Consider the following 15,148-nt stretch of genomic DNA (forward strand, 5'->3'; position numbering starts at 1 on the left):
ATGAGGGAAAGGCTGCTTACTTCGTCGGAGGACGAGGCTTCATCAACGGTTCAGAAATCCATATTCCTCCCTAAAATCTCACTAGAATGAACAGGTTGATGGTTTCAGCCATGGTATTCTCATTTTCCTTATGTTGCATCAGGTGACTATTTTTCAGGAACACTCAGGTATTTCAATTCATTAGTTTGTTCTTGTATGACCAGAAGACCTATTTGTTTTACAAACTTACGAAGAAGATTGAAAGCTGTATTTATTTTTGATGTATACAGTAACTAAGATACTGTTTTAAAGGGCATACAGGTCTGCTCTGACTTTACACGGTTGTTGCTCTATTTACTTATTAATACTTATTTCCAAAAAAGGTCTTAGGAACGTTTATATGTAAAACATTTTGTTATTCAATTATTTTATGATCAGTTTTCATATGCACTTAAAATAGTAGGTACCCTTTTATTTAAATTATTATTTGTTATTTTATTTCTCAGAATAGTTCCTGATAACACCAAAGAGGGTTTTTAGTCTCTCTTACTACAAGAACCCTTGGTTTGGTCTTGAACATAATTTCCAGTTGAGTTGAATTTCAAAGCTGAATAACATCTAGCTCAAAGGTTATGGAATAAGCTATTTTCACTTTAAATTGACTTAAATGGTGCAGATCTCAGTTCCTTATCGTTTATGTTCACTGCTCCTACGTCTTTGACTCGTCCTACTACAGTTTATACTTTTAAATAATCTTTGTTGTTTTGTCTTTGTCTATAGTTTCTATTAATGCTAGGGGGTTATGAAGCAATGTGAAGCACAAGGCCTTATTTTTATTTGCTAAACAATTTTGAATACAGAATTTTGCTTTTTTCCAGAGTCTCACTCAATTTCGGCTGATGCCAACTTCTGGAGGTCACAGTGGGGCAACGATATTTGGCTTTCCCATGGATCTGAACGCTCCGCCGGTGTCACTACAATGAAAAATACCTTTGGTGGTAATATTCTACACTTGGATTGTGACCCCTTTGGTCACTTTATTTGTCTTGTGATCAGTTACTACTTGCAAAAATAATTAAAGAAGTCCTGGATGGAATCATTGATGAAACACAGTCTGGCTTCATGAGGAACAGACATATTTCTAACAATGTCAGACTAGTATTAGACATACTTGACTACTCAGACCTAATAACTGAGGATAGCTTCATATTATATTTAGATTTTTTATAAAGCATTTGACACAGTAGAGCATCGGTTTCTCTTCCACTCCCTTGAGAGACTTGGCTTTGGGGATTTTTTCTGTAAGGCTATTAAGACTCTCTATGCAAATGGTAACAGCTCTATCAAATTGAAATATGGCACCTCACCTAGATTTGAGTTAAAGAGAGGAATTAGGCACGGTTGTCCTATCTCTCTGTATCTGTTTTTATTAATCACCCAACTTCTTGCAAATTCTTTAAATAATAGTCCTATACAAGGTATTTCCATAGCTGGTAAATAAATTATTGATACTACACTTTTTCTGAAAGACGCTAACCAAATTCCCATCTCGATCAATGTGATTACAATCCTTTTCCAAAGCGTCTGGTCTATATCTTAACATTAATAAATGTAAACTCATGGCTGTCAAAGATTGTGTGACACCTTCATATTATGGTATTCCAGTAAAAGAAGAACTTACATATTTAGGCATAACCATTACAAAGGATCAGAAGTCTAGAGGCTCACTAAATGTTAACCCTCTTATTAAAAAAACCCAGAAGAAGCTAAATCAATGGCTACAGAGGGACTTATCTTTAAAACGTAGAGTCCTAATAACCAAGGCCGAAGGTATCTTTAGACTAACATATGGCACTCTATCTTTATACCTTGACAGTAAAATAAGAAAGGAGATAGACCAGATGCTTTTCAACTTTCTTTGGAGAAACCGTACCCATTACATTAGGAAAACTGTTGTAATGAACACTTATGAGAATGGTGGACTGAATTTTCTGGACTTTACTACTTTAAATAATAGTTTTAAGATCAATTGGATAAAACAATTCCTAAGAAGACCCACTTCTATCTGGAATTTTATTCCTCATCATATCTTCTCTAATTTTGGTGGCCTTAACTTCATGTTGTTTTGCAATTATAATATTGACAAAGTTCCAGTGAAACTTTCTGCTTTTCATCGGCAGGTTTTCTTGTCATGGTCCTTAATTTATAAACACAATTTTTCTCCACACAGATATTATATATGGAATAATTGGGATCTATTGTATAAAAATACTTCTTTGTTTTTAGAATATTGGTTCCGAAATAATAACCTATTGGTGAACCAACTGATAAATGCAGAGGGTCTTTTACTCAGTTATAAGGAATTCGTATCACTTTACAAGGTTCCTGTAACACTTAAAAATGTTGCAATTGCTTTAGATGCAATTCCCTCAGGTGTTGCAATGTTATTCAGGAACGTGTCAAGACCTGACCCTCAGAGCCTACCTTCTATTGACCCTGTTGACTCATCAGTAGGAAAGATTTGTTTCTCTTTTGGTCCATTCAACAACAGAGTGATACGAACCTTGTTTCAGCAGGATGTTGAATCTATACCTTATGTCATGCCTTATTGGAATGGATTTATTGATAATATCTGTTGGGAAAAAGATTGGATGTTGCCACACACATACAGTGGGGCAAAAAAGTATTTAGTAAATTCATTCATTAAAAATCTTACAATGTGATTTTCTGGATTTTTTTTCTCATTTTGTCTGTCATAGAAGTGTACGTACCTATGATGAAAATTACAGGCCTCTCTCATATCAAACATCTCCAATCTAAAATCAAATCTAGAGTCGGCTTTCTCTTCCGCAACAAAACCTCCTTCACTCACGCCGCCAAACTTACCCTAGTAAAACTGACTATCCTACCGATCCTCGACTTCGGCGATGTCATCTACAAAATAGCTTCCAATACTCTACTCAGCAAACTGGATGCAGTTTATCACAGTGCCATCCGTTTTGTTACTAAAGCACCTTATACCACCCACCACTGCGACCTGTATGCTCTAGTCGGCTGGTCCTCGCTACATATTCGTCGCCAGACCCACTGACTCCAGGTCATCTACAAGTCCATGCTAGGTAAAGCTCCGCCTTATCTCAGTTCACTGGTCACGATGGCTACACCCACCCGTAGCACGCGCTCCAGCAGGTGTATCTCACTGATCATCCCTAAAGCCAACACCTCATTTGGCCGCCTTTCCTTCCAGTTCTCTGCTGCCTGTGACTGGAAACGAATTGCAAAAATCGCTGAAGTTGGAGACTTTTATCTCCCTCACCAACTTTAAACATCTGCTATCTGAGCAGCTAACCGATCGCTGCAGCTGTACATAGTCGGTAAATAAATCGGTAAATAGCCCACCCAATTTACCTAACTCATCTCCATACTGTTTTTATTTATTTACTTTTCTGCTCTTTTGCACACCAGTATATCTTCCTGCACATGACCATCTGATCATTTATCACTCCAGTGTTAATCTGTTAAATTGTAATTATTCGCCTACCTTCTCATGCCTTTTGCACACAATGTATATAGACTCTTTTTTTTAAAAAATTCTACTGACTTGTTTATTGTTTACTCCATGTGTAACTCTGTGTTGTCTGTTCACACTGCTATGCTTTATCTTGGCCAGGTCGCAGTTGTAAATGAGAACTTGTTCTCAACTAGCCTACCTGGTTAAATAAAGGTGAAATAAAAAAATAAAAATAAAAACAGGCCTCTCTCATCTTTTTAAGTGGGAGAACTTGCACAATTGGTGGCTGACTAAATATTTTTTTTGCCCCACTGTACCTACTTGTTAACATAATTAAGGAAGTTTCCTTTAAAATTATTCATAAATATTATCCTGCCAACCACTATATGAAGAAGTTTAAGGAAAACATCAACTCAAATTGCTCCTTTTGTAATGACCGCCCAGAAACAGTGTTGCATCTTTTTTGGCATTGTATGCATGTAAGAAAACTGTGGCAAGACATCAGTAGGTTTATAATTGAACACATTTATGAAGATTTTACACGATTGTGGAGGGATGTACTGTTTGGATTCTTTACATACAATAAAAATAAGCTGAAACATTTTTATGTAATTAATTTCATTATTATTTTGGCCAAATTTCATATACACTAATGTAAATTTACAAACAATAAACCACATTTTCGTACCCAACAAAAAGAAATTGAACTGTATTTTAAGACGGTTAAATACTCTACTAACAAAAAAGCTGTTCGAATTGTAAGTATATGTATGTCCCTTAATAAGGTCCTTTGTAATTGTAATGTGATATTGTAACCCCTAGCTTGATTGTCCATTGTTTGTAATATATGTATGCAGTGTTCCCTCATGTGCTTTATGTATTGATTTGTTGTTAATAAAAAATAATATATATACTGTGGGGCAAAAAAGTATTTAGTCAGCCACCAATTGTGCAAGTTCTCCCACTTAAAAAGATGAGAGAGAGCTGTCATTTTCATCATAAGTACACTTCAACTATGACAGACAAAACGAGAAATAAAATCCAGAAAATCACATTGTAGGATTTTTAATGAATTTATTTGCAAATTATGGTGGAAAATAAGTATTTGGTCAGTAACAAAAGTTTATCTCAATACTTTGTTACATACCTTTTGGTGGCAATGACAGAGGTCAAACGTTTTCTGTAAGTCTTCACAAGGTTTTCACACACTGTTGCTGGTATTTTGGCCCATTCCTCCATGCAGATATCCTCTAGAGCAGTGATGTTTTGGGGCTGTTGCTGGGCAACACGGACTTTCAACTCCCTCCAAAGATTTTCTAAGGGGTTTAGATCTGGAGACTGGCTAGGCCACTCCAGGACCTTGAAATGCTTCTTACGAAGCCACTCCTTCGTTGCCCGGGCGGTGTGTTTGGGATCATTGTCATGCTGAAAGACCCAGACACGTTTCATCTTCAATGCCCTTGCTGATGGAAGGAGGTTTTCACTCAAAATCTCACGATACATGGCCCCATTCATTCTTTCCTTTACATGGATCAGTCGTCCTGGTCCCTTTGCAGAAAAACTGCCCCAAAGCATGATGTTTCCACCACCATGCTTCACAGTAGGTATGGTGTTCTTTGGATGCAACTCAGCATTCTTTGTCCTCCAAACACGACGAGTTGAGTTTTTACCAAAAAGTTATATTTTGGTTTGATCTGACCATATGACATTCTCCCAATCTTCTTCTGGATCATCCAAATGCTCTCTAGCAAACTTCAGACGGGCCTGGACATGTACTGGCTTAAGCAGGGGGACACGTCTGGCACTGCAGGATTTGAGTCCCTGGCGGCGTAGTGTGTTACTGATGGTAGGCTTTGTTACTTTGGTCCCAGCTCTCTGCAGGTCATTCACTAGGTCCCCCCGTGTGGTTCTGGGATTTTTGCTCACTGTTCTTGTTATCATTTTGACCCCACGGAGTGAGATCTTGCGTGGAGCCCCAGATCGAGGGAGATTATCAGTGGTCTTGTATGTCTTCCATTTCCTAATAATTACTCCCACAGTTGATTTCTTCAAACCAAGCTGCTTACCTATTGCAGATTCAGTCTTCCCAGCCTGGTGCAGGTCTACAATTTTGTTTCTGGTGTCCTTTGACAGCTCTTTGGTCTTGGCCATAGTGGAGTTTGGGCTGTTTGAGGTTGTGGACAGGTGTCTTTTATACTGATAACAAGTTCAAACAGGTGCCATTAATACAGGTAACAAGTGGAGGACAGAGGAGCCTCTTAAATAAGAAGTTACAGGTCTGTGAGAGCCAGAAATCTTGCTTGTTTGTAGGTGACCAAATACTTATTTTCCACCATAATTTGCAAATAAATTCATAAAAAATCCTACAATGTGATTTTCTGGATTATTTTTCTTCTCATTTGGTCTGTCATAGTTGAAGTGTACCTATAATGAAAGTTACAGGCCTCTCTCATATTTTTAAGTGGGAGAACTTGCACAATTGGTGGCTGACTAAATACTTTTTTGCCCCACTTTATATATATTTTTTAAACATCCTAAAGCGTTACGAAACTTCTATCCTTCCTTGAGAGGTAAAAAAAAAAAAAAAAAAAAAACGCCACCTGCTGGAGGGAAACCGATTTTCCGTCGAGTTGGGCCACTTCCTTCGCCTCTTCCGCACTGTCGGAATCCAGAAAATTAAGGGTCGCTTCCGGACACGGTAGACTCCTCCTCACCACTGTCTGAGATGCACATTATTGAGTTCAATGACAAAAATACGATTTTAACGGTCTGACAGTTAATAACATATCATTTATTATTAATTTAGTTGGAAATTATGACTATTTTAAATTCCATTCAAAAATGTATTTGACGGCGAATAATATGTATGCCATCATGTGCAACGCTGATTACCATGCCCAATGAAGACACTGTTCTGGTTCGAATTGGTAGCCAGGAAACGCGATATTGTAGCTATTTTACTGAATTAGCAACATTCCATTGATATTTGGTTGCTCATCGTCACTAGTTTATACATAACCATTCCCAGGTAGGCCTACAGTAGGGGAGGCTGTGTTCATTGCTCTCAGCTGACTAACATTTTCACAACCCTACGCAGGAAATTTGTGTGGGGGAATTCTTGCTATTTTGCATGACATCATCATGCAAATACAGGTAAACTATATATTTATGCGAGATTACATGCATCAGTAGCTCGAAATAGATCATGGTGTAATATAAAACACAATGGAGCTGTGTATTGGGAGCAGCAGCCTGGCTAACTAGCTAGCTAACGTTAGTGGTGATGAGCCATGCATGGGGTAGGAAGAAATTCTAGCAGCGTTAGCTAATAGTTAGCCTTTTAAAAATGACCTGTTACATTTACAACAAGCTGCTAATATCGAGAGCCCTTATGTGCCATCGCTTAGCTAAATACTTTAATTGTATTTACATGATTCTGCCGTCAACCATATTGCCATATTCATCTATTGTTGGCTGGTTGTTGGTAAGGATCTGCAGGCCACTTCGTTTTACGAAGGTAGGCTTTTGCAACCTTAGTTGTCAGTAAGGTGACATATTGAATAAATGAAACAGCCAATTGGTTTTGATTTAAACAAATGTATGCTTGATTGAATAACCTATTGTTGAATATTAATCAATTGTAGTAATATATGCATGAGATATCAGTCTTGTCGTTTTATTTTTTTTTTATTTGACCTTTATTTAAGAACAAATTATTATTTTCAATGACAGCCTATGAACAGTGGGTTAACTGCCTTGTTCAGGGGCAGAACGACAGATTTTTACCTTATCAGCTCGGGGATTCGATCTTGCAACCTTTCAGTTACTAGTCATATGCTCTAACCACTAGGCTACCTGCCGTCGTAAGTCTACTGTAGTTGGATTACCAATATCAGTCATATATCAGCTGACTGTAACCATTGTGTGTTTAGCTTCCAGGTTGTAGGTGAAATGCAGGCGAAGGTATGCGCCAGGAGGACCTCTCTCATCACTGAGAATGGGCAGGCTTGTGGGGCATCTGCGGACTCCCAGCTCCCATTTAGGTGCCCTCGGTGTGGAGAGCGTGAGAGGTTCAATAGCCTGGCCTCCTTGAGAGACCACCTGGAATACAGCCACAGCTACTATCACACCATGCACGAGCTGAGCCTCCCGACCCGCAGGGGGCACTCTCACCCAGAGAGAGTCCTGCATGTGCGCTCCCTGAGTGACACACGAGAGGTCACTAGCTGCATAGAGAGGTGTCGTACCCATAGTGTGGGGACGCAGGCAGCGGAGGAGATACAAACTGAAGAAGAGGCCCGTAAAGATGATTTAAAATTCCACAAGTCCAGCCCTGGGACAGGTCATATCCCATTTCCATTTGACAACCCTCCAGACCCAGGCAGCAAGCCTGAGGCGGTGTCCCCAGAGTGGAGTGTCTGTGCTGGGGAGGTGTCGGTCAGGCGCAGGCTTGCCAAGGTCCTGCTGGCAGCGGACAGCACCATGCAGAGGAGGCTGCACAGGGTCAGCACAGAGCTGGCCCAGACGGACACAGAGCTGCTGTGTGAGCGTGCCCACTCCCAGCACCTGGCCCAGGAGAGGCAGGAGGTTCAGGAGCGGGAGAGGGCGCTGAGCCACCAGGTGGACATGGCCGTGATGGTGATCGCCACACTAAAGGAGCAGCTGAACGAGTCAGAGTACGAGCTGGAGAGGAGAGAACAGTGAGTAGTGTCTGAGCCAGTAACTCAGTCTTAACATTTCCTTACGGTATTGTTAGTCAAAATCATAATCATGAGGTCAAATGGCAGACAGTACACTAATCTGGTAACTCCTTAGATTGTTGCTGTTGCTAATGGAGTTATTGTAATTTTGTCAGTAGCAATATTCTTTAGCATGTTACTAGATACGCCCCCCCATTGTCCGTTCCCCCTCCAAGTCTTGAATTTGTATATCTGTTTTTTTTTTTTTTCAGAGAAGTCATCACCATTCAGAATTTTCTGGAGGCTGCAGCCCAGCATGAGATATGTGGTAAAGTTCGGATCCAACGTTTCATTGAGAACCTGCTCAAACGCATCGCCCTGGCTGAGAGGCTACTGGAGTACTATCAGAGCTCACCCAGTCCACCAACCTACACCGATTACATGGTACTGTACAATATCAAGCCTGTTTCCTACTACTGACAGCAATGTGTTTACAATGACAGATTCCTTTTCAAAGTATTTTCTGGCAGCTGCTCTTACTTGTTTTTAGATGGCAACGGAAAGACGGTTAGGGAGAGATTAGTGAATATCATAATTGTTACACATTTGAACCCTCGTGAGACCTGCCGATCGTAACTGGCCTCCCAGATTCAGTTGTGGAGTTGAGAGGAAGCCTATGCAGATATGTTTTCTTCCTCCGTATTTATGTAGAAAAGGGAAACATGATAGCCTTCCAAACATTCCAGAACTGGATAATATCAGCTTTTGAGTTTTGGTGTAAACAGTATAAATAACTGACATCTTTTCATCTCCCCTGCAGCACCAGACAGCTGAAAATGGACCTCATAGAATAACCAAAAGCAGGCGAGTTTGTGAACTTCATTTTTTTACTGTTGCTATACATGATCTACGTTTTCCATAGTTGGGCCCATGAGCTTTGGGCTGTGCCTTAGTGTCTCACTTTGATTACAATGCTGAGTTTCCAGTTTCAAAGGTTAGGACATGGTTACATATAAATTATACATAGGGATCCCTTGTCGCAAATGAGATTTTGTGTCCTCATTCATTAGTAATGATTCTGAGTTGTATCTTCTCCACTAATCCTGAGTCTGTCATCGTTACCTGCTGCCTGTTGAAGCATTGGTTTTGTGTCTGAGGTTTGTTGCACTGTCCCCTGATTCTAGGTCAGCAGGTTATCAGCTGTCACAGTCCTGTCCCCAGGAGGGTAGAACGCACCCCTCCCAGTTAGGACGGGCGTTCCCCAAAGGCCCTAATGAGAGAGTGGGTAACTCTGGCTACTTCAGACCTGACCGCAGGGATGAAGCCTGGACCCAGCGCCGCAGATCAGCTGGATTTGAGGACTAGGTAACCTGACCAGGGCCCGACAAATGAATGTATATATGATAAGTATTTACTGAATGTATAGATAATACTGAGCAGGGGATGCTTTATGGCCATGTGTACGCTAGTTTTTGCTCCATTCTGTCCTAGAGGTTGCTACTGTCCTAGTTTCAATTTTGGAAGTACTGTAGTAACTTGATGGATAGGTATTTCTGACCCTCATTGGTGTTTTAATTACTATTAAATCATATTATTGATGGGTGTAGATCTAATAAAATATAGAATTGTATACAAAAAAAACTAGATGGTGTAATTGTTAAATGCCCACTCCAGTAGAAATCCACTTTTGAGGTGAAAGATGGCCAGAGCTTACCCAAGATGTTGCACAACAAGTTAAGTCAATAAGTCATCATATTAGTCAAAGTACGATATATTTGGGCTTTAAGTGACACATCCAAACTTCCCACTTCTTGCAAATCTTTGTGAATGTGGTATCTCTTCCTGTGATATGACATACAAATTATTTTCAGCCTATGTTTCAGGGCTGGGTTTTATTTGAATGTTACCACCCACTAGCATGGCATTGTTTAGAGCTTTGGCCAGAACCAAAAGGTCGCTGGTTCAAATACCCGAGCCGGCCAGGTGAAAAACCTGTCTGTGCCCTTGAACAAGGCACTTAACCCTAATTTGCTCCAGGGGCACCGTACTACTATGACTGACCCTGTAAAACAACACATTTCACTGCACCTATCTGGTGTATATGACAATAAAAACATTTATTTGTATTAATCAGAAACCGCTGCAAAGTTATTCCTCTTTGTGACTGAGATGAGCTAAACAGTATTGTGTCCAATTGGCTGGCTGAGCCATTGAGCAAATTTAAATAGGGGTACAAACGTTTTTACACCACTTTTTTTTTTTTTTTTTACCAGAAAACTATCATAATCCATTGTATAATTTGTACATTTTAACTTTTTTTAAATATATTTTTTAGCTAGTCTGTATTTAAAACTGGACCATTTTATAAATGGTATAATTGCGTGATATAATAGCATAATAAACCACAATTACTATCCAGATAATGAAATGCACCCGCAAAATAAAATTAAAGGAATTTATAGTTTCATGTCATTGTAGCCTATCACTTCACTTTATGAGCATGGGCTGACATGGCTTTGCTGTACTGAAGCCTGCTAGCAGCCTAAAGTTCCTACTAAAGGTTGCACTGTGTCTATTACAATGTAGAAAAACGCATATCGGCTATCTTTCTATATTTATACATATTAGCAGTGCTTCGTCTTATTCTTTCTATTTCTATCGTGGATTCGCGGACGCAAATTATGGAAGATGCCAAAACTTTGGAGATAACAATAGATGGTGAAGTCAAAAATAGGCCAGTGGTTTCCGTCTGTGGCAAAGTTTTCCATAAATCATTGCTTATGACAAATCCAGGTCCAGAACCAGCCATAGAGCCAGCTGGCTAATCTTTTGAATAGTTAAAAAATAGTTAATAGTTTAAAAAAATCTATATATATTTTGTCATTCTTTGGAGGAACCTAATGTGTATTTCCTTTCTAGGACAGGAGATTACGTCGATATAGTGGCGGCAACTTCCTTTGGGGGGGAGAGGGGGGGTCCTTTTAAATGCAGACATTTATCTCAATATCAAATCATCTATCAGTAACGATTAAGTATGTCAATGTGACTGTTTTCAATTAAAATGGTAAAAAAAACTAACAAATTGCTTCTGAGCAAAAAGCCATTTTATAAGTAAGACTTTTGCTAAAACTGTCTGGTCTGAGTGAAGGACCTAATGGGATAATGGGAGAAGCCGAATGGAAGGGATATGTAACCTGAACTAGATGTTATTGGCAGAGAGGTCTATTAACTTATACCGCCTGGTAGGCCAAACTCCACCCATGCAAAACGAGCTGAAAGTTCATGCGACCTTTTCGAACAGCTCTTTCATAATTTTCACAGTATTATTCCAACCTTGTAGTGTGTGTGAAAGATATACTACCTTCCTCTGGGGGGGGGGGGGCGACTGGCTCTAACCAGAATGGAAAGAGGAGTGGAAGGCCCCGGTGCACAACTGAGCAAGAGAACAAGTAAATTAGAGTGTCTAGTTTGAGAAACTGAAGCCTCACAAGTCCTCAACTGGCAGCTTCATTAGATAGTACCCGCAAAACACCAGTCTCAACGTCGAAGATGCAACTCCGGGATGTTGGCCTTCTATGCAGAGTTTCAAAGAAAAAGCCATATCTCAGACTGGCCAATAAAAAGAAAAGATTAAGATGGGCAAAAGAACACAGACACTGGACAGAGGAACTCTGCCTAGAAGGCCAGCTTCCCGGAGTCGCCTCTTCACTGTTGACGTTGAGACTGGTGTTTTGCGGGTACTATTTAATGGAGCTGCCAGTTGAGGACTTGTGAGGCATCTGTTTCTCGAACTAGACACTCTCATTTACTTGTCCTCTTGCTCAGTTGTGCACCGGGGCCTCCCACTTCTTTCTATTCTGGTTAGGGCCAGTTTGAGCTGTCCTGTGAAGGGAGTAGTACACAAGCGTTGTACGAGATCTTCAGTTTTTTGGCAATTTCTCGCATGGAATAGAACAAGAATAGACTGACGTGTTTCAGAAGAAAGTTCTTTGTTTCTGGCCATTTTGAGCATGTAATCGAACCCACAAATGCTGATACTCCAGATACTCAACTAGTCTAAAGAAGGCCAGTCTTATTGCTTCTTTAATAAGGACAACCATTTTCAGCTGTGCTAACATAATTGCAAATGGGTTTTCTAATGATCAATTAGCCTTTTAAAATTATAAACTTGGATTAGCTAACATAATTTGCCATTGGAACACAGGAGTATTGGTTGCTGATAATGGGCCTATGTAAATATTCCATAAAAAATGTGCCATTTCCAGCTACAAATACACTGTATTTTTGATCAATTTGATGTTATTCTAATGGGCAAAAAATTTGCTTTTCTCTAAAAAGTAAGGACATTTCTAAGTGACCCCAAACTTTTGAACGTATGTGTGTGTGTGTGTGTGTGTGTGTGTGTGTGTGTATATATATATATACAGTGCCTTGCGAAAGTATTCAGCCCCCTTGAACTTTGCGACCTTTTGCCACATTTCAGGCTTCAAACATAAAGATATAAAACTTTATTTTTTTGTGAGGAATCAACAACAAGTGGGACACAATCATGAAGTGGAACGACATTTATTGGATATTTCAAACTTTTTTAACAAATCAAAAACTGAAAAATTGGGCGTGCAAAATTATTCAGCCCCCTTAAATTAATACTTTGTAGCGCCACCTTTTGCTGCGATTACAGCTGTAAGTCGCTTGGGGTATGTCTATCAGTTTTGCACATCGAGAGACTGAAATTTTTTCCCATTCCTCCTTGCAAAACAGCTCGAGCTCAGTGAGGTTGGATGGAGAGCATTTGTGAACAGTAGTTTTCAGTTCTTTCCACAGATTCTCGATTGGATTCAGGTCTGGACTTTGACTTGGCCATTCTAACACCTGGATATGTTTATTTTTGAACCATTCCATTGTAGATTTTGCTTTATGTTTTGGATCATTGTCTTGTTGGAAGACAAATCTCCGTCCCAGTCTCAGGTCTTTTGCAGACTCCATCAGGTTCTCTTCCAGAATGGTCCTGTATTTGGCTCCATCCATCTTCCCATCAATTTTAACCATCTTCCCTGTCCCTGCTGAAGAAAAGCAGGCCCAAACCATGATGCTGCCACCACCATGTTTGACAGTGGGGATGGTGTGTTCAGCTGTGTTGCTTTTACGCCAAACATAACGTTTTGCATTGCTGCCAAAAAGTTCAATTTTGGTTTCATCTGACCAGAGCACCTTCTTCCACATGTTTGGTGTGTCTCCCAGGTGGCTTGTGGCAAACTTTAAACAACACTTTTTATGGATATCTTTAAGAAATGGATTTCTTCTTGCCACTCTTCCATAAAGGCCAGATTTGTGAAATATACGACTGATTGTTGTCCTATGGACAGAGTCTCCCACCTCAGCTGTAGATCTCTGCAGTTCATCCAGAGTGATCATGGGCCTCTTGGCTGCATCTCTGATCAGTCTTCTCCTTGTATGAGCTGAAAGTTTAGAGGGACGGCTAGGTCTTGGTAGATTTGCAGTGGTCTGATACTCCTTCCATTTCAATATTATCGCTTGCACAGTGCTCCTTGGGATGTTTAAAGCTTGGGAAATTGGGCGAATCCAAATCCGGCTTTAAACTTCTTCACAACAGTATCTCGGACCTGCCTGGTGTGTTCCTTGTTCTTCATGATGCTCTCTGCGCTTTTAACGGACCTCTGAGACTATCACAGTGCAGGTGCATTTATACGGAGACTTGATTACACACAGGTGGATTGTATTTATCATCATTAGTCATTTAGGTCAACATTGGATCATTCAGAGATCCTCACTGAACTTCTGGAGAGAGTTGGCTGCACTGAAAGTAAAGGGGCTGAATAATTTTGCACGCCCAATTTTTCAGTTTTTGATTTGTTAAAAAAGTTTGAAATATCCAATAAATGTCGTTCCACTTCATGATTGTGTCCCACTTGTTGTTGATTCTTCACAAAAAAATAGTTTTATATCTTTCTGTTTGAAGCCTGAAATGTGGCAAAAGGTCGCAAAGTTCAAGGGGGCCGAATACTTTCGCAAGGCACTGTATATATACATACTGCCCAAAAAATTAAAGGAAACACTAAAATAACACATCCTAGATCTGAATGAATGAAATATTCTTATTAAATACTTTTTTCTTTACATAGTTGAATGTGCTGACAACAAAATCACACAAATTATCAATGGAAATCAAGTTTATCAACCCATGGAGGTCTGGAATTGGAGTGACACTCAAAATTAAAGTGGAAAACCACACTACAGGCTGATCCAACTTTGATCTAATGTCCTTAAAACAAGTCAAAATGAGGCTCAGTAGTGTGTGTGGCCTCCACGTGCTTGTATGACCTCCCTACAACGCATGCTCCTGATGAGGTGGCGGATGGTCTCCTGAGGGATCTCCTCCCAGACCTGGACTAAAGCATCCGCCAACTCCTGGACAGTCTGTAGTGCAGTCTGTTGGTGGATGGAGCGAGACATGATGTCCCAGATGTGCTCAATTGGATTCAGGTCTTGGGAACGGGCGGGCCAGTCCATAGCATCAATGCCTTCCTCTTGCAGGAACTGCTGACACAGTCCAGCCACATGAGGTCTAGCATTGTCTTGCATTAGGAGGAACCGAGGGCCAACCGCACCAGCATATGGCCTCACAAAGGGTCTGAGGATCTCATCTCGGTACCTAATGGCAGTCAGGCTACCTCTGGCGAGCACATGGAGGGCTGTGCGGCCCCCCCAAAGAAATGCCACCCCACACCATGACTGACCCACCGCCAAACCGGTCATGCTGGAGGATGTTGCAGGCAGCAGAACGTTCTCCACGGGGTCTCCAGACTCTGTCACGTCTGCTTTCATCTGTGAAGAGCACAGGGCGCCAGTGGCAAATTTGCCGATCTTGGGTGTTCTCTGGCAAATGCCAAACGTCCTGCACGGTGTTGGGCTGTAAGCACAACCCCCACCTGTGGACGTTGGGCCCTCATACCACCCT

At 40.6% G+C, this 15,148-nt stretch overlaps 1 protein-coding gene across 1 annotated transcript; it reads left to right on the top strand.

The window, feature by feature from the left end:
* Window positions 1–6,208: 6,208 nt before the first annotated feature.
* LOC139381925 (protein ZNF365-like) lies at window positions 6,209–10,306 on the top strand. Its single transcript, XM_071125786.1, has 5 exons — window positions 6,209–6,643; window positions 7,423–8,190; window positions 8,442–8,613; window positions 8,990–9,033; window positions 9,354–10,306. The coding sequence occupies exons 1-5, from the start codon at window positions 6,621–6,623 to the stop codon at window positions 9,532–9,534; spliced, it is 1,188 nt and encodes a 395-aa protein (XP_070981887.1). The 5' UTR covers window positions 6,209–6,620; the 3' UTR covers window positions 9,535–10,306.
* The last annotated feature ends 4,842 nt before the right edge of the window (window positions 10,307–15,148 follow it).

This window comes from Oncorhynchus clarkii, chromosome 23, assembly GCF_045791955.1.
Source record: "Oncorhynchus clarkii lewisi isolate Uvic-CL-2024 chromosome 23, UVic_Ocla_1.0, whole genome shotgun sequence".
Taxonomy (NCBI): domain Eukaryota; kingdom Metazoa; phylum Chordata; class Actinopteri; order Salmoniformes; family Salmonidae; genus Oncorhynchus; species Oncorhynchus clarkii.

What these genes read in the sequence shown, in the direction of transcription:
- LOC139381925 (XM_071125786.1), top strand. Translation starts at nt 6,621, where the DNA reads ATGACATCATCATGCAAATACAG. An exon ending in GAGCTGGAGAGGAGAGAACA is followed by an intron (nt 8,191 to 8,441) that starts GTGAGTAGTGTC and finishes TTTTTTTTTCAG; the next exon opens with AGAAGTCATCACCATTCAGA. An exon ending in CAACCTACACCGATTACATG is followed by an intron (nt 8,614 to 8,989) that starts GTACTGTACAAT and finishes TCTCCCCTGCAG; the next exon opens with CACCAGACAGCTGAAAATGG.